The following is an 18,973-nucleotide window of genomic DNA, read 5'->3' as shown; positions in this document are numbered from 1 at the left end:
TCTATATAACTTATTCTTTTTTTTACAGGCATTTTGCAATCCCTTTGTGATCCATGGAGTTTCAGAATATTTATTTGCAGAAATAAACTCTACATTCGGACAATTATTCTCATATAATGATTTAAAAATATTCAGAAAATTATCATATGCTTTATCCATGTCATTTTATTTTAATACTGACTCCCAGTTTTGTTTAGATAATTCATCTTTAAATACATTTATAGATTTTTCCTTTCTTAATCTTTTAATAATTGGATTATTTTTAGTCTTGACTTTCATGTGCCAGATATCACAAACAGCAAAAACAGGTAAATAATCACTGATGTCATGAACTAACAATCCACTTATTGTGTTGTCTATTAAATTTGTAAATATGTTATCTATTAATGTAGCTCTATTGGCTGTGATTCTGCTGGGTCTTGTAATTTGAGGGAAAAGGCTCAGACTACATGTAGTATTAATAAACTCTTCAGTCAATTTGTGATTGTTGACATTCAGCAAATCAATATTAAAGTCCCCACAAATAAAGTAGTTCTTTGAACTGAATATATGTAATAGTGTTAACATGACAACAAAATTTAATTGCTTGAAGTAAAAAAGATGCAACATTGGCCAAATTGAAGCATAATTAAAATATATAAATAGCTTGCTCAAACTACTAGATTTAAATTGGAGTTGTTTCAGAATACAAAAGTTATCTTAAATGGTTGCAGAAAGGACACTGACTCAAAAACGGAACTATCCTACCAAACACCTAACAGAGATATTAGGGCTGTTGGAAATCTGCTGTCTAAATACTGTTGAGGAAAAATTACTATTTTTAGTGTTTAACACAGTTTAAACCTTTTAGAACAAATTTCTTAATTTTGAACAGGTTTCTGTTAGTGATTTGAATCTAAAACTATTGCTGGGTAAGTATTGAATCAGAGAGATCTGCAGGAGAGCTTCAGCTCAGACCCCTGGGGTCTTATCCTTAAAGACAGGAGGTCATAAATTAACATATGCAGGAAGGTGGAGGACAGTATMACTTGAATTACTGTGAGAAAGGGAACTTTGGTCGGTTCACGTAACCAGGATGAGAAGTCTTCCAAAACTAACAGCTGACATGGTGCAAAAACTGAATATAACATAAAATGTTTTAAATCACTAACATTTAATTTGTAAGACATTTTTCTTAGTTATTAATAACATGGTTTGACTAGGGGCTGCACAGTGATGCAGTTGGTAGAGCTGTTGCCTTGCAGCAAGAGGGTTCTGGGTTCGATTCCCGGCCCCGGTCTTTCTGCATGGAGTTTGCATGTTCTCCCTGTGCATGCATGGGTTTTCTCCAGGTACTCCGGTTTCCTCCCACAGTCCAGTGTGTCTCTGTGCTGCCCTGCAACAGACTGGATACCTGTCCAGGTGACCCCGGAACGTTAGCTGGAGATAGGCACCAGCACCACTCCCGACCCCAGTAAGGGACAAGGGTGCAAGAAAATGGATGGATGTTTTGACTAAAGATTGTATTATCTTGTTTTAGAATTAATTTAGTCAATGATGAATGTATTTGAAATTGGATTATTTCTGACTATATTAGAATCAAATGAAAATGTTTTGTTTAGTATTAGAAAAATACTTAGGCTTACGGTGAATGAATGTCTTAATTCTTATTTGTTTCTAATTTCTAATTAGAAACAGGAATTGTACTCCATTATTTTCTGTTGATATTATCTATTGCTTTTGGTTTGATATCAGGACGAAACTTTGGAGATGCTGAGTGCAGAAGAACAAAATTGGGTTTTTGGAGATAACTTTTCATTGAATTAAAATACAGTATTAAAGGTTTGTTCCTGGCAGAGCAGAAGAGAAACCAGAATTTCACAGCTACCTGTGAGGTTCCTTCGTCTGTTTCTCCTTGCCCAGATGGCTGTAGAGCCGCAGGAGGCCAGATAGTGTTAAGAAAATAAATTTAAAATAAGTTAGTTTTAGAATTTATCATGACTTGATTGAAATACCATAATTATAGTTTTAAAATTTATAACATAAATTTTAAAACTTTATTTTACGTGTAGTTAAAGTACATGGTTTGTCAAGATCTCTGATCTGCCCTTTGCCTGTCTGGGAAACAGTCAGTAGGAAGTTCTAGCTTTTCACACTGATCTGTGAATAAACCACCATGAATTCGGAGAGTCTGCTTCCACCTTACTTAACAAAAGGTGTTTGATCTTGTGAACAAATTGCAGGGACTTTCTAAATTCAAAAAGGGCCAGAGATGCCTTCCAGTTGGTCAAGTAGAGATATGCCTTATTTGAATACATTAAAGAGGAAAACACACCTACAGGTATAAAAGTTTGTGCACAAGGGAAACAATTCAGAAAAAACTGATTTATTTTACTTCTGGACCAGCTCTTTCTCCAAGGACGTCCTTGATATTTCTCTGTCTTCTTGTCTCAGGTAACAATGTTTGTACTGTATCTGTGTTTCTCCAGTTTCCTGTTCTATTTTATACTTTCTTCTGATTGGATTAAATTCTGTAATTCTGTGACGTCAACACGCATTGTTGTGTTTCTGTCCCCACACGTGGCCACGCGAGAGAACCCGGGATCAACAGGAAGAACCAGAGCCAGATTTTTTGCTAAATTTTAATTGTATAAAAATTCTTCCTTAACAATACATAGCAGAAAACTGGAATCTTCAACGTTTTATACTGTATGTTTGCTAATTTTCCCATTTAACACAACCAATCATGTAAGACCACTCTTAGATTTTTTGGGGCTGTATGAAATTAATCTCAGCTCCTGCAGTGCCCTCTAAAGTGATAGAAACACAATATGTGCATCCCTAAAAGGGCTATTTAAAACCCTGTCGGTGCAATGAAGTTGGCTCTGTGAGAGAGAAAGCTGCCACTTAGAGTAATGACACTCCAACACACACTCAGCTCAGCTGCTAGAAAAAAATTTATAAATAAAACATCACCTCTGCTTTAATCTCCATCTTTTTATCTGCTCTATATATCCTAAAATACACTCAGCCAGGTGTGCAGGAGGGAAACAAATGCTTGTATGTTTTCCTCCACACACAACACAATCTCCATGCTCTCAGCACCAAGAGATTGCTTTAAAAAGAGATGCAATTTGTCACCCACACTTGTTCCTCCTCTTTGATCCTCCTACGGGTTTTAATGTGACAAGGCTCCTTTCACTGCCAAAGGTTTGATGAAAACATTCAGGTCTTGTCCAAACTGACTTGGATATTTTGCAGAAGAAAAATTTTCTGAATCCATCCAGATGGAAGCCATATGGTTGATGAAAAGAAAAGAAAAATCCAAATGGATTGTTTGAGTTAAAATGGAAGAGAATGCCAGTGCAGCCTTCTCTGCACTGAGTACTGGACCAACATTTTAATCTTTGAGTTAGCTTCCCTCACAGTCTGCCCAGTTCAGATATAAAGAAAACTCACCGACTGGTTGATTCACTAAACATCTGATGCCCTGCAATCTGCAGTTCAAGAGCTGCAAGTGGCTCTTTGTACCTTTTATATCCACCTTATTCCTAGCCCCCATGAGGCTTTGCGTGATTTATGGGCGCAACATCCGCTGCTAACCGGCACCACCATTTGTTTACATGTTAGCAACTCACTGAGCGGCTTTCCACAGAGGTTTTAGGCTATAAAATATATGGGAACTCCAGCTGCCACAGCTTACATGTGGCAATATTGTTTTACTGCTACCTACAGCTAATACGGGGAGGGATGGCGACTTGAAGAAATGGCTGCAAATAACCTGCACTAGCAAAGTTAGCTACTTCACTGACTCATTTGCTTCGGATGCAGATGCGGGTTTTCTTCCCTTGGCTTTCTATCCACACAATGAAATGAGCACACATAAAGCATTTCTCGGTTCTCTGTTCAAGTTTAGAATTTTTAGCCAAATTCTTTTTGTTTCCTTATCTGTCGGTAGGCGATGAAAACTATACCGCCTTTGTTTTGGGAGCATGTTCAAGACACACCTGTTGCTGCCACAAATTAAACTTGGTCTGATTATTAAAGTACAGCCACTAAAAGCACAACAATTACCCAAGCTCCGAAAGGGCAGACACTTTCCAGTGGCAAGTTGCTCTCTATGACAGGTTAATGCGTGATTCAGTTCGGTTCTAATCCAGTGGGGAGATTCTCCATATTATGGTCTGGAGCGCAGCAGTTGCAGGCATTTCTCTGCTTATTTGAAGTGACACTCTGCAACGGAGAACCTCGAAATTCTGGTTGTGATAGACTAAATGAAGCCAGATATTTTATTTTGTCTGATAAAAAATTTTCCTGGCCCTAACATAATGATAAAGACTCAGATCATTGTGATATTCTTGGTTGGAAATTATCAAACAGAGGGGATGTGGATAACTGGCTTATAATTGTGAACGGCAGAACATAACATCAACTTCAGTGTCTCACGTCAGCTCTAAACATTCTAATAAGTTGCCCCACAGTCATAATATAAGAGTAGACCCCACATTGGCTGCTCCGGCGCAGGAAATACAGCGGCCATCTTGGAGCGGTTGTCCCTCCTATGTTGCTCAACCAAAACAGCAGATGATGCCTCAGCACTGAGGGATATTGTTGTTTGGATCAATGGACTATTAATGTGAGGGCTTCACAAACAACATTTCACAAGTAAGATGGACATATTATTGTGTATATTTTGTGATTAGAATATTACTACTTTACTGTATTTATGTTCACCGGCGAGATACCAGCTAATATTAGCTACAGTGCTTGGTGTAATACTGGGGTTCAGTACGGTAACATTCACCAGCAAAGTTTACACAGGTGGTAAAAACTATTATTTATATGTAATTCTTTCACTCTGTCAAACGTAAGTCACATCCCAAATCTTCTGTTTTTGTTTTGAAGGTTTCCCTAAGACACGATGTGAGGAAGAAGTGGGAAATATCTTTAAAGAGAGACGGATTCACTGTACAGCACGGATGAATTTCGCATCGGATTTTGGACTCAATCTCAGCTGCTGAATCACTCTGAAGCTAGAATTCGTTGGCTGAAAAACATATACATATATCTATATATATGTATGTATATACATACTGTACATACATATAAACATGTATCCAATATATATTATTCAGTATTAATCATTATTTATTTGCTTGCAGACCTCTGACATAGTGCCTTGTAAAAATATTCATACTTTTTAAGCTTTTCTGTGAATTTTTTTTTACCACAAGCTTTAATGTATTTTCTTAACTCAGGCTGCATGTTTAAAGCGGTTACACAAGTGGAAGATGAATATGACTTTAGATATTCTTATATTCTTTCTCCGGGTACTCCAGTTTCCTCCCATAGTCCCACAGGCTAATTGGCCTCTCCAAATTTTCCCTAGGTGTGAGTGTGTGTGTGTGTGCATGGTTGTTTGTCCTGTGTGTCTCTGTGTTGCCCTGCGACAAACTGGCGACCTGTCCAGGGCGTACCCCGCCTCTCGCCCGGAACGCACCAGCACCCCTCCCGACCCCACCAAGGGACAAGGGTGCAAATAAAATCAATGGATGGATGGATATTCTTATGGGTTATGTTGCTCATGTAAGTTTGCGGTTCTCACCTGGAAGAAATCTGCAATGGTGGCAACGTGGTTGGCACAAGCACACTTCCTGGCATCTGGAACATCTTCTCCCACCTGCCATAGAGAAAGAGAGAAAAAACATTGATAAGCTTTAAACATTCAGACCAAAAGCAAGGATTGAGTGACACCCCAATCTTTGCTTTTGGTACTTAGAGTAGATACTTATTGACCTTAGTGCAGATACTGGTTCCTCTCCAAAACAAACAGGTTGTCAATTCATCAAACAAAACTAAGGACAGAAGTCGTCTAGAGATATCAAACTGTACAAGACAGTTCGATATCTCAATTTATTGGTGAAAATCCTAATAGTCCCATCTTATTCCTTTTAATATCAACATATTTATGAATATATTTTAGATTAAATGAAGATTTTGATAAAAAGTTGATATAATGAAGACATCAACCTACAAAACTACAAAATTTCTTAAATAATTGCACCTAATCCCTGCCGATACTGGGTGTCCATGGTAAAATTTGAACTGTGAGTAGCAGAATCTTCTGGTGTCAACGAATGTCAAAAGCATTTTATGTTTTCAGTGTTTTATGTAGGCCACATCACAGGCTGCAGAAAGGCTTCACTTCTAGTTTTAAAATACAAATTCAGCACCACATATAGTGAACTAAAGTAAAGTTTTCTGCATGTTTGGGAGCATAAAAAAAAGAAAGTGAGTCCCACAGCTGGGAGGCGAAATGAAGATGTACACATGGAGATTAAACAATGTTAGAAACTTGTTTTTAGCAAAATGTGTCTTTTCTCAATCACAAACATCTGTAGAAAAATGAAATGATTATAATAAAATAAAACATAAAACAGTAGCAAGTGCTTCCATCCATTGGCAACCTTAAAGAAAGTGTTAAAAACAAAGTCTCAATTTTGTTTGCCCACTTTATTTGGTACACCTGTTTGCTTGCTAGCAAAACTTGTTAATAATCAAGTTATGTGGCATGAACTCATAGTTAGACATCAAATGCTTTAAAGTGAGTGCCAGAATGAGGAAGAAAAGGGATGGCAGCTGTTGTAAAATACACTGGCCAGACATTCCCAGAAACTCAGACTAATATTAACACTTTGTAATATTAATATTATAATTGTAAGTTTTAAGTTCAGGCTGACTATCCAGCAGATGAAATGGGAAATAAAAGACCGCTTGGGGAATAAAAGTTAATGTATATCAGCTGTTCTGCTGAGGAATGCATGGATGTAGGACAACTCAAAGTTTTCTCTGTGTGCCCAAAAGCAAAACCCAACTTGGAAACTTTATTACACCAAATCTGACTCTTTACCTAAAATATGATCTGTAATTTATTATCTTGTTCTTTCCTAAGAGCTTCAGTAAAACTGGACTTCTCTTATTTCTTGGACACAAATTCTTGACTTAGCTCAGAGGTTCCCAAACTGTGGGGCGCGCCCCCTGGGGGGGGGGGGGGGGGGGGGGGGGGGGCGCCGTGCATTTCATTTGTTTGCGTCTCTCTTTTTTGTTTGCTGCATTTCATTTGTGGTTGTCTTATCATTTGTTTGCGTCTCTCTTTTTTGTTTGCTGCATTTCATTTGTGGTTGTATTATTTTTTGTTTGCGTCTCTCTTTTTTGTTTGCTGCATTTCATTTGTGGTTGTATTCTTTTATGTTTGCATCTCTTTCTTTGTTTGCTGCATTTTATTTGCTTTTTGTTTGTGTCTATTTTTATGTTTGCTGCATTTCATTTGTGCGTGTGTCTTTTTTTGTTTGCATGTTTTCTCTGTTGCTGCGCAGTTGCACCTGTCGGCCACGGTAGTGTTAGAATCATGGCAGCAAACCAGCAAAACGCAAAGAACTTTTCACAGTTTTTTCCCCCAAGCTAACAGACTGTTGAGTAAAGCTGTTGGATGCAGGTAAAGTTAGCTAAAAGATGACTAGCTAGCTAATATCAATACAGCACCTTAAGCTTGTTAACAAGTAGCTTGTAGGCTACTGGTGTTGTCTATGTTCAGCTACGATTCATTTTGCCCCCCAAAAAGTTTACCCCCCCTTGTTCGTCTGGAGTCAGGGCTGAATATAATAGCGAGTTTCTAAGAATCCTCCTCCCACCCCCTTCGCTGAACCAAAGAAACCTCTTGGATGAGAGTCTTTGAGAAACAAAGGAATTGCGTTTGCCTTCGACCTAAGTATAGGAAATTGTAATTTCACGAGTGACTAACACGGCATCAGCATATCTTGTACTTTAAAAATATACCAGAGCTCAAAGGTGACAGTTTCCAAAGATTTTTATAGCTGCAATTAGTTTTTTAAAAACTCCTGTTTTGTTTAATAAAGATGACGTTGGCCAACAAACCAAGATAAAAAAAAGTTAAACCCCAGCTGCACTGAATATTTTAATTTGAATGTTGTTGTTTTTTTCAGAATTACTAATTAATTTTCCTTTTTAGTGACCGCATTCAACAGCAGCTTGAGCCTTGCTTTGCTCTCGCTTGCTATGTTTGTTCATCTGTGTGTGGCTCAGTTACTGAAACAGTTTTTTTTTATAGCAAGCTAAATGTACTTTACTAATCACAACTCATTCATACCAGGACAAAGAAAACGCAGTGAGCACCAATTAGATGGGGAAAAAAGGCTAATCTCATTTACATTCATAACAATGTATCTAAATTTCATGTTTTTGTGCCAGGATCAGACAAAAATACAGCTGGAAAGTTTAATTTATGAACTTTAATTCCCCCTTCTGGCCCAGTTCAGACTGGCTTGGCTCATTTGAACTCCGTCTGTTGCTCTTGTGGCTGTTTCTGTTGCTTGATGATGAAAAACACCAATGACTACAATCCCAGGCTCAATTAACCACCAAATGTCTTCCTGTCTGACTCTTTCAATCACTATTTGCTACATTAATGAAAGGATCTCTGGGTGATTTTTTTTCCACTCACCTCTGCAGATTGGGTCCTGGGAACAAAACAAAAAAACAAAAAAAAAAAACAAACAAAAAAAACAGTAATTAAACATAAGCTTTCTTGCTTTCTCCGTCATTCTGCACTCTGTCATTATGAGTGAGCCCCCGCTGCTGTCAGGTTCACAAAGTTAAACATTCATCTTGAAGCTGTCAGGAGTCCATCTGTGTTCAAATGCTCTTAACAGGCTTTACTGAGACTTTCACTGAGAATGAATGAGCTCAACCTCAAATTATTCGCGTTTTCTTTCTTTTGTCATCTATATGTTATGTATTGTCTTACATTTGAGGTTGTTTTAGGTCTCTAAATTTGGCCTAATTATCAAAAAGTTGTTATTTGGCTAATTAAAACACCAGCATCAAATACCTAAAAGACACACTTTCACTAGTGTTACATTTTCTCTGGTCTGGATAGAACAGTATCCTTACTGGATGTTTATTGTTTCACTTTATTCAATAAATCTACAAACAAATCCAAAGGATGAAAATCGATCTATAATAAAACGTGTGTAATTGTAGAACTTCTCTTCATCAATGCAGTGAAACTTAAAACTCATTAAGCTATATTTATCTGCACTAACTGATTAGCACAACCAGAATCAATAACCTGTGAAGTAATTAGTGATACATTCACTAGTATTAAAGTTTTCAGGCTTGTAAAAGAGCTGCCTCAATCTTGTTCAGTTTAGAGATGAATTCTTGAACTGGAGTGACTAGGTCAAAAGATAAAACTGACAAATTCAAGAAAGTAGTGTAGTGGTTTTTTCATCTGTCACAATCGAACTGTCTATTTCCATCTCCAGATATTTAAATATAGTGATTTCCAAGAAAAGTCTAAACAAAAGTGTGTTTTATTGATTCTTGTTTGGACATTCTTAACTTTTTGTTTTCTATGTATTTAAAATCATGTAACGCAATCACACATATTTCAATTTAGATTATTGTGAAACCATAACAACACCTTGATGAATCGATCCATCAGATCTGCAGCACCTGTGCACTGAACTATGTTTAGATCAATCCCTGAAAGATAAGCTACTAAATTAAAAATGCACTGCACGTCCTTCTGACCTGGACATCCTTCGTTCAACACACCGAAGGACATTCTGCCTCACTTCCCCTCCCCTCCAGTCTGCCCGTCAAAAAGCGACTCACCCAGTTGATGAGGATGTATCGTGGCAGAAAGGCAGTGGGCTCCTTCAGGCTGCAGAAGCCATACATCACACTGCTGTTGTCAAAGGTCAGTGTGATCTCTGCTAGACCTCCTCCTGCAGGACAGAACAGAGGAGAGGCTTTTGGTTCCTCTTGCTCAGGCATCTGCAACCTGAGGCTTCAGAGCTGCAAGTGGCTCTTTGGACCTTCCACACTAGCTCTGTGGAAGCATGCAACGATTCAACAAAAAAAAAAAAAAAATGAACTCAACAGAGTTTCTTCAGCAAGTTATGACCACCTGTCTGCAGATTTTACCAACTCAAATTTAAGACCTTTTTGAGAGCATTGTGAATGAAATTTAAGACCTATGTCTCCACAGAAATGTACAAACTTCGTCCAGCCAACAGACAATAAATTTGCATCCACTCACGATAGACGCAAAAAAATTAGCTAGCTAGGCATCTGTGGGACAGCGGTTCTCAACGTGGGCGGTACCGCCCCCCCAGGGGGCGTTCAGAGGACGGCAGGGAGCGCTGGCGGACATTTTTACAAAACGGGGGTGCTGGGATGCCTTTGGCGGGCGTTTAGTCGAAGGTAAACTTTACACCTTAAAATGCACAACAATGCTAGTTTAGACCAGTGGTCCCCAAACTTTTTCCTGTGAGGGCCACATAACGTTTCCCTTCTCTGGTGGGGGGCCGGAGTCAGTTTGTAACAGAAGAAGTGTTACACGTTTATCACCTGCGCTGCCGGAAATCGTTGAATGGGGAGAGGTGGGGTAGGGGGGGTGCGTGCCGCGTTTCTCGATTGATTATTACCCAGAAAGCACATGGGCAAAAACCGTTAGTGAAACGGTCACTGGGCCTGACTAGTATATATTTTATTGAGGGAAACCTGGAATGCAGTGTTCATAACAGACACGTGTGTTCATCTGCTCTACCGCTAGTAAACAACCGTACTTATTAAATAACATAAAAGTCAAGCAGTTCCCTAAAAGTCCAACAGATGGCAGCAATGCGCTATGCAAAACAAAACACCCACAGTTTACAGGACACACTTCCTGGTGGTTGAAGAAAAATCCACATATAAACCGGAAAATACAATATATGAAAAAAAATCTGAATGCTCTCTGGTATTGTATACGACTGGTTTAGACTTTGAGCAACTTAGTAAAACTGTATTGTGTAACATTAAATCATGCTTGGCTGTAACTGTGTTGATGGCAACTCTCAACTCAGTGTTTGCTAGCTTCTGTTAGCTTCTTGGCGCAGCTCCATTCTCCTGCTACTTGTAGCTAAAAAAATCACGATACCCTCACTGTGTATTCCTCTGAAAAATGAACCCATTTAAATTAAGAAATCCTTCGATGGGTGATACCAGAATAGAGAGCGTTCATTTTATAGCGTTAACACCGGTGCTGATGACTCCATGACACTTTCAATTTGACTCATTAGGATTTGATTAAGAACCAGATTTGTTCTTTGTCATTTCTGTCCAGTAAAACTATTAATCTATAAATAAATAGACAGGTCTATATAAATATATAATCCATGTTTCTGTCTCATATTTGTATGGCATTAAAAGGATCTGGAACTTTGTTTTTCCACTGAAAGCTCTGGTTTGCACATTAAATGCCATGTGGGTGAAGTTTTATGGATGATACTCTGATGTCCCATTCTCCTGAAGGCAGCACAGAGCTGCGCCACCAGAAACTGACAAACACTGAAGAGAAGAAGAGTTATGATTAATGTAGTTACAGTTCTATCCATGTTTTAATGTTGCAGAGCTCAGTCGTTTTGCAAATAGTTCAAAGTTTAAACTGGCATGTTGTACATCTTTTATCTGGTCATTTTGTGGAATATTTAACAACTAGAAAATGGCACAAAATAAGAATATTTTTTCCACTCTGATTGGCTGCTGTTAGGCCTACCGATTTTAACTTGAATGTTCATTGCATTTTTCATAGACGCCTGTGAAAATAATTTCTATTCCCCTGACTTTTTTGTTCTCTGGGAAATTATTTTTGATGATAAATACAGAAACAAGCATAAAAATAAAAACATCTACAATAGTAATAGTAATATTAATGATAAAATAATAGTCAGTGTAAAGTAGCCTGCAAATTCTTTGGTGGGGGGCGGTGAGGAACCTGGATAAAGGCTAGGAGGGCGCTGGCCCAAAAAAGGTTGAGAAACACTGAGCTAGCCCAAACTGCCTCAAGTCAAAGTTCAGTTGAAAATCTCTGGCAATATTTCTAACATTCATATTTACAGTTGTTCTCCATCCAATCCAAGTTGAAGATATGCAAAGTTGCTGAAACCCCAAAATACTTGGGGGTACAACCTGGGGTATTCAATACAAAGAGCCACATTTTGAGGAGAGACTTGTATTATTTTCCTTCTACATTGCACTACTTAGTGTTGATTTGTCACACAGAATCCCAGTAAAACACAATGAAGTTTGTTTGTAATGTGTCAAGTTAAAGCAGCATATAAAAATTCTACCTCTTTGTGTATGATACAACAGGTTTCCCCCTGCTGGCTGAAGCAGATGGCTGAGCTTCCTGGTTCTGGTTTAGCTTTAGGTCTCTTCCAAATGTTGGTATTCGTACTGTATTTACTTGTGCACTCTCTACGCCCTTGGCACAGACACATCTGGAGTTTACAGCATCTAAATATTACTGAAAGCAGGACAATATGAGGTAATGCTTCTCCATAGCTGCGCAGAAAGGCACTGTTGTGTAATACAAACAAAAACAGGAGCTTCTTTTCAGGCTGAAAGCAATATAGCTGCGTAAATGTAAGATAACAGATCTGCTTTCAGTGATCTATTTGTTGTCAATGTGGAAAATTTTATAACAAACCCAAGCTTCAGCAGTTTTCTCTCCTCTGATGTTGAAGCATTTGGTCCATATGCACATTTGCTAATTTATGAGGAACCATTTACACAACAGTTGCAGTGTCAACATGGCATCGTGAATCGAGAATGAATCAAATATAAAGAAGAAGCCTTGATCTGTTAGCAGCAGTGCACTCCAAAAACAAAATCTTACCAAGTATTTTTGGTTTAGTGTCAAAACATGGGAAAATGTTTTCTCTTGGAAAACATGGGAACATGTTTTAAGTGAAATAATCTGCCAGTGGAACTAATATTTTTAAATCAATACTTAAAACAAGCTCCTATATCTTGCTTTAATGTTACTTGTAAGTTTGTTTCGTCTTATTTCATGTGTACTAAGACAATTGCACTAGAAACTAGGTCGAAAATACTTGGTAATGTTTGACATTTCGATGAAGAACCTAGAGAGCTCAGCAGTTTACCGCCTTGCGTCAAATTTTCCATTTAAAACATGGACATTACAACAATGATGTGTTCTTTCTGAGGGAGTCCCAGCAGAGACTGCATGTGTGAGGGGAAATAAAAGAGATGGAAACGCGTACCTCCGGATGCAGCCAGAGTCAGGTCATTACTCTCATCCTCATAGGTGTACAAGGCCCTGTTGAAACACAGAGAGGGGCTGGTATTAGACAAAGATTCATTAGAAATGCAGCAGTTACAGGAAATCCCTGAGCTAATCAGTGACGTCCTGATAAAAACCCAGAACAGGTAGAAACAGTCAACACATTTGTTTGTATGTTTAGCTCAAGAAGAGCAAAACTTTAAAAATTTTCCTTCATCCAGACATATTCAAGAATTTGCTGATAATCTGTGGCTGATGTCAGAATAAAATGGGATAAACATGATTATAGTTTAATAAATATCTTCTAAAGTCTATCAGAAGGAGACAGTACATTACATGCATCCTGGAATTGAAGTGAGACCCCTGATATCAAAACCTACCGTCTACCTCCCAGTGTGTGTGCATATGTAACCTTTATTTAAGCAGGTATGTCACATTGAAATTAAAAATCACTTGACATGAGAGACCTGGCCAAGACTGCCCAGGTGAAAAAAAGTATACTTTAGTATACTTCAAACATACTTTAATTTGTGAAAGTACACTTTAAGTATACTAATTATTAAGTAACCTATAAGTATATCTGAAGTATACTGAAAATACACTTGTACCAATTTCGAAATTAGTACTTTAAACATACTTAAACATAATTGTACCAAAATACACTTTTAATATATTAAATAAAATTATACTTTTAAGTGAACAAAATATGAATGAATATGTATGAATTTTTAAGTGCCTTAATAATATTTGACTATTTATTAAAATTGCATACAATAAAAAAAGGATAATCATGATGTAATTTTTAAGAAAGTACCCAATCAATTTTCAGATGTGTGATGTAAAACCTTATAATCAACGGCATTAGCTCCAGTTCATACTCCAGACCAGATGGTGGCGGTATTGCACACTTTCATTTATTTAAAAAAAACGCCACAAAGAGAAGAAAAAACCAAGTACACCTCAAGCATAGACATCAATACGTAGACGCCTCATGGAGCGCTGAGTCGTACGTAAAAGCGTCCGCCATCTTCTATGTGGCAACAGGGCGATCGGAGCTCCTTAACTCCTGTGCTGTGTGAACTTGTTTCAATCGTTTTACGAAACAAAATGGATTCATTAGGATTACCTTCCCCAGGTAAGGATGAAAGGTCAGAATTACTTTACTTTGCAGCCAGAAATTAGCTTCTAAACTATGGAGAGCCATTTCAGCCAAAATTAAATAAATAAATAAATGGGTGAAATAAATAAAAAATAAGTAAAATAAATCAAAAAATGAAGAAAATGAGTGAAATAAATAAAAAAAATTGTTAAATAAATAATTTTGCTTTTTCATTAACCCARTTTTTCATTTATTTATTTTTCATATTATCAATTTCTCAATTTCCTTTTTTTCMTTAATCTATTTTTCATTTACCCATTTTTCATTAATCTATTTTTCATTTAACCATTTTTTAATTTAGCTTTTTCATTAACCCAATTTTTCATTTATTTATTTTTCATATTATCAATTTCTCTTTTTCATTTATCCATTTTTAATTTATCCCTTTATCCATTTACCCATTTTCATTAATCTATTTTTCATTTAACCACTTGAAAAGTGGTTAAATGAAATAATAAGCTGAAGCTCATTAACTTCATTAGAAAATAGTGTTATTACTCCTGACTTTAGTTCTCGTGTGGCCGCTCAGACAGAACGTGTTTCAGTTGGCGGCTCTCATGGACTCAGAGCTTCACCGTCGGGAGTTTTATAGTTTGGACGAAGCGGCCGCTGAAGTTGGCTTACAATTGAAGGTTCGGGACACCTTCGTAGCTACCAGCTGTGATCCAACTATAAGGAGCAGACTTTACTGTACATCGTAAGTGAACTGCAATATCCAGAGGCAGCTCTACGGAGCATGGAGCTGAAAGAATGAGAGTGGCAAGCCTTGGAGATCTGCATCGGAGGTCATCTTTCAGACCTGCACCGCTGCTGTCCGTCCAGGATCCTCCGGTTGACCAGACGTTGCACGGTAAGCTACCGCTGATGTTTGTTTTCCAACTACAGTCATATTTAATCAATAGGGCTCAATTACGATAGCGGAAGGTTTTGAGTTAATCTCGGCAGTAGGTGACAAACTGAACGCCTCCAGCATGTTGAGACCAGCACGTCCTCTGCTCCAATACATCTTATTAAGGATAAAATCAACAAAACTTCTTCAAATTAATGGCCCAACCAAATTAATAATCTCAGTAATTATTGTTTAAACAAAGTGTGTGTATTTCGGTACCATTACAAAAATAAAAAGGGACTCAAAGACCCTGATGAGCAGAGCAGTAAATATGAAGCCTGAAAACCTAATATCTTAACGGACTGAATCTTTTGTGTTTTCAACTAATCTCTGCTGGGTTTGTGGGGCGCAAGCGGTTGCCACTGCAACAGGTTGATTAAATGACATTAAAAAGTTAGAGGTTTAGAGTCGATCACCTTGTTTTACCTTTCTAAACAGACAACCTGAATACAGTGACATTTAGTGAGGATACAGAATGGAGAATGGATAAAAGCTGAACTCCTGCTACAATCTTTGCCTCTCTTGGTTACATCCCTGAGGTGTACCAAGTGTGGCCTACATGCATATGCATATAAAGTAAATATGACTATTAATTTAAGCAGTTCTTTGTATGTATAACTTGCCCACCTTAGTTTGGGCAAGTTTAGGTGTCCCGAACCTTCAATCGTAATCCAACTTCAGCGGCCGCTTCGTCCAAACTATAAAAACTCCCGACTGTGAAGCTCTTGAGTCCATGAGAGCCGCCAACTGAAACACGTTCTGTCTGAGCGGCCACACGAGAACTAAAGTCAGGAGTAATAACACTATTTTCTAATGAAGTTRATGAGCTTCAGCTTATTGATAACCCGTTAGTAGGTCGCCATCTTTCTTGAAGCAAAGTATGGGTGTGACGCTAACCAACCAATTGGGGAAGTTGTAGCCTGATGACGAGCCTCTCCTCATTTGCATAAATTTTTTCCAAGTTTTGCGGGGAAATAGAATGTGATAAATAAGAAAATACTAAATGAATAAGAGAAATTGGAAAATGGGAAAAGTAACTATTTTTCAAACAAATATATGAAAAATAGATAAAAGAAAATGGTTAAATAAAAAGGGGATATATGAGAAATTGATTAATGAAACTGGGAAATAGAAAATCAGATTAAAGGAAAAAGGAAATTGAAAAATTGTTAAATTAAAAAATAGATTAATGAAAAATGGGTAAATAGATAAAGGGATGAATGAAAAATAAATAAATGAAAAATAGATAAATGAAAAAGAGAAATTGAGAAAATGATAATCTGAAAAATAAATATATGAAAAAATTGGGTTAATGAAAGAGAAATTGAAAAGTGGTTAAATGAAAAATAGATTAATGAAAAATGGGTAAATGGATAAATTAAAAATAGATAAATGAAAAAGAGAAATTGGGAAATTGATCATATGAAAAATAAATAAATGAAAAATTGGGTTAATGAAAAAGCTAAATTAAAAATGGTTAAATGAAAAATAGGAAATTGAGAAATTGATAATATAAAAAATAAATAAATGAAAAACTGGGTTAATGAAAAAGCAAAATTATTTAACAATTTTTTTATTTATTTCACTCATTTTCTTCATTTTTTGATTTATTTTACTCATTTATTATTTATTTCACCATTTACTGTGTCACTGAATACTGTCACCTGCTGGACAGTGATTTGATGACCAAGTCTATACAATAAGATTTAAGTCTTTGTATTTTATTGAATATTATATGTTGTATTATGTCATATCTTCAGTTACATTTAAATGTAATGAATGTGTTTGGAATGAGGATGCTTGTGGACTGTTTTTTTTTCCCACACATTTTTATTTTTTTAAAAAAGTTTTTACAACATTTTTGAAATTTAGCGTTTTTTTGACAAAACTTCTGCTGTAGAAAAAAATTATGTAAACACAGTGAACCCTCGTTTTTCTTAGAGGTTGCGTCCCGAAAATAACCCGTGAGGCGAAATCCGTTAAGTAGTTACCTTTATTTTTTTTTACAGTTATTACACAGCATAAATAAATACTTTACATTGAAACCAAAGAACAAAACCTGTTTTCAGGTCATCGGATGTGCGTGTGCATCAATCGGGCCTTATTAATGTGATCAGCAGTCATGTCATTAAAGCGTTTCCTCCAAGCTGCTTTGCGAGATTCACAGCTGTGTCTACAGCAGAGCGACGGATCTCATCAAACGAGTCTCCGGTCGGGTTTTGCGCTGCCTCTGGCCACAGTTTTTTTTTTCTTTTTTTTCCAGCAGACATTGAAAGTTTCAGTCTCCATCTCCTGAGTGGTCAAACAAAATGGTCCCACACTGCGGAACCATTTCCTTTGAAGCTGCTCCATATATGACAATGTAAAAGATCAAGAATTTGTTTGACAAATGCTTTTGACAGATTCGCTTCCTTATAAACACAGTTTGGCATCCAGTGTCATTTCGAAACAGTTCCTGTATTGGTCACGTGACTTGTTGAAACCAATACGTGCACCGAAACGGGTGTCAAGTCTATGGCAGGTGTCGTGTTAACAAAAGAGTGCGTTCAGTCCAACTGTATCATCGTGATTAGTTTATTTCGCATCACACCGACTCTCAGCATGGACATTTCCCCCGCAATCAGCGTCACCTGTCTACTTAAGCCTGACGCGCCCCATGATGTCATCACAGGTGGCCATTTGTAGTTTTTAACCGTACATACCATTAACACCACATCTTCCCYCTCTAGAATCAATGGGTGGACTACCATTGATTCAACAGACCTTAGAGGATTATTCTGCCTCTGTAGCTGGAAGGTCTGTCTCTACCTAAGACTAGAAAACATTGTAAATAGAAATACACATTTAATYATTCCTAAACTTTAGCGTAACATGTACACAAATCATTTCATTCCCTTTGACTATAAATTCAGTCTATCAGGTTTCACGATCCGTCTCCCAAWCCTGGTTCTAGGAGTAGGTGAAAGTTCAGGAAGATTCTGCTGTGTAGGTTCTTCGGAACTCTGTTGAGCTTGTTCTGGAGCCAGGTCCCCTTCCGGTACTTCTGGCTCTGTCGAAGGCTCCATGGCAACCAAATGACGACGATTTCGCCTAATTGATCCATGCGGTCCTTCCACAATATAAGAGCGTGGAGTCGAATGACTGGTAACCACTGCTCCACTTGTGCCTTGGTCTTTAATCCACACACCTTGTCCTGGAGTGAGTTTGCTAAGAACTCTTGCTCTGTGGCGTAAATCATATCTCTCTGCATCTTGTGTCCTCCTCTTTTTCTCTTTTTGAGCAACCATCCTACTATTCGGAAGAACTGGTGTCAATAAGGATGGAAGTGTTGGCACCGTCRTGCGAAGTCTTCTTCCCATAAGAAGCTCTGCTGGGCTRTATCCATTCCAAAGTGGTGTTGCTCTATAGGCGAGTAAGGCGAGATATGGATCAGCTGCTTTCTTCAACAAGTTTTTCACYGTTTTAACAGCACGYTCAGCTTCCCCGTTACTTTGTGGGTATCTCGGGCTACTTGTGATATGGYGAAATCCATATAACTTTGCAAATGTAGCAAAAGCAGCASATGAAAACTGGGGACCGTTATCTGTGATCAATACTTCGGGAATRCCATGAYGTGCAAACACAGATTTCAAGTGGGGAATCACATCTGTTGACCTTGTGGGACTTAAYTGAGCAATTTCCACAAATCTTGATGCATAGTCCACAACCAGAATATACGTTTTCCCTTGCAAAGTAAACAGATCAGCCCCAAGTTTTTGCCATGGTCTGTCTGGATACTGTGATGGCATCAGTG

The 18,973-nt window shown here is 37.6% G+C and overlaps 1 protein-coding gene across 5 annotated transcripts in view; it reads right to left on the bottom strand.

Moving 5' to 3' along the window:
* The window catches only part of dbn1 (drebrin 1), a 182,276-nt gene that overhangs the window by 31,831 nt on the left and 131,472 nt on the right, over positions 1-18,973 (bottom strand). For all 5 annotated transcript variants that reach the window (XM_008428426.2, XM_008428425.2, XM_008428427.2 and 2 more), the window contains exons 2-4: positions 13,113-13,168; positions 9,676-9,788; positions 5,585-5,659 (exon numbers count right to left, since the gene is read on the bottom strand). In XM_008428426.2, coding sequence (XP_008426648.1) covers positions 5,585-5,659; positions 9,676-9,788; positions 13,113-13,168 — 244 coding nt within the window. The remainder of the gene's footprint in view (positions 1-5,584; positions 5,660-9,675; positions 9,789-13,112; positions 13,169-18,973) is intronic.

This window comes from Poecilia reticulata, linkage group LG14, assembly GCF_000633615.1.
Source record: "Poecilia reticulata strain Guanapo linkage group LG14, Guppy_female_1.0+MT, whole genome shotgun sequence".
Lineage (NCBI taxonomy): Eukaryota > Metazoa > Chordata > Actinopteri > Cyprinodontiformes > Poeciliidae > Poecilia > Poecilia reticulata.
The sequence above is the reverse complement of the archived record's forward strand: the minus strand, read 5'-3'. Positions and strand labels throughout refer to the sequence as shown.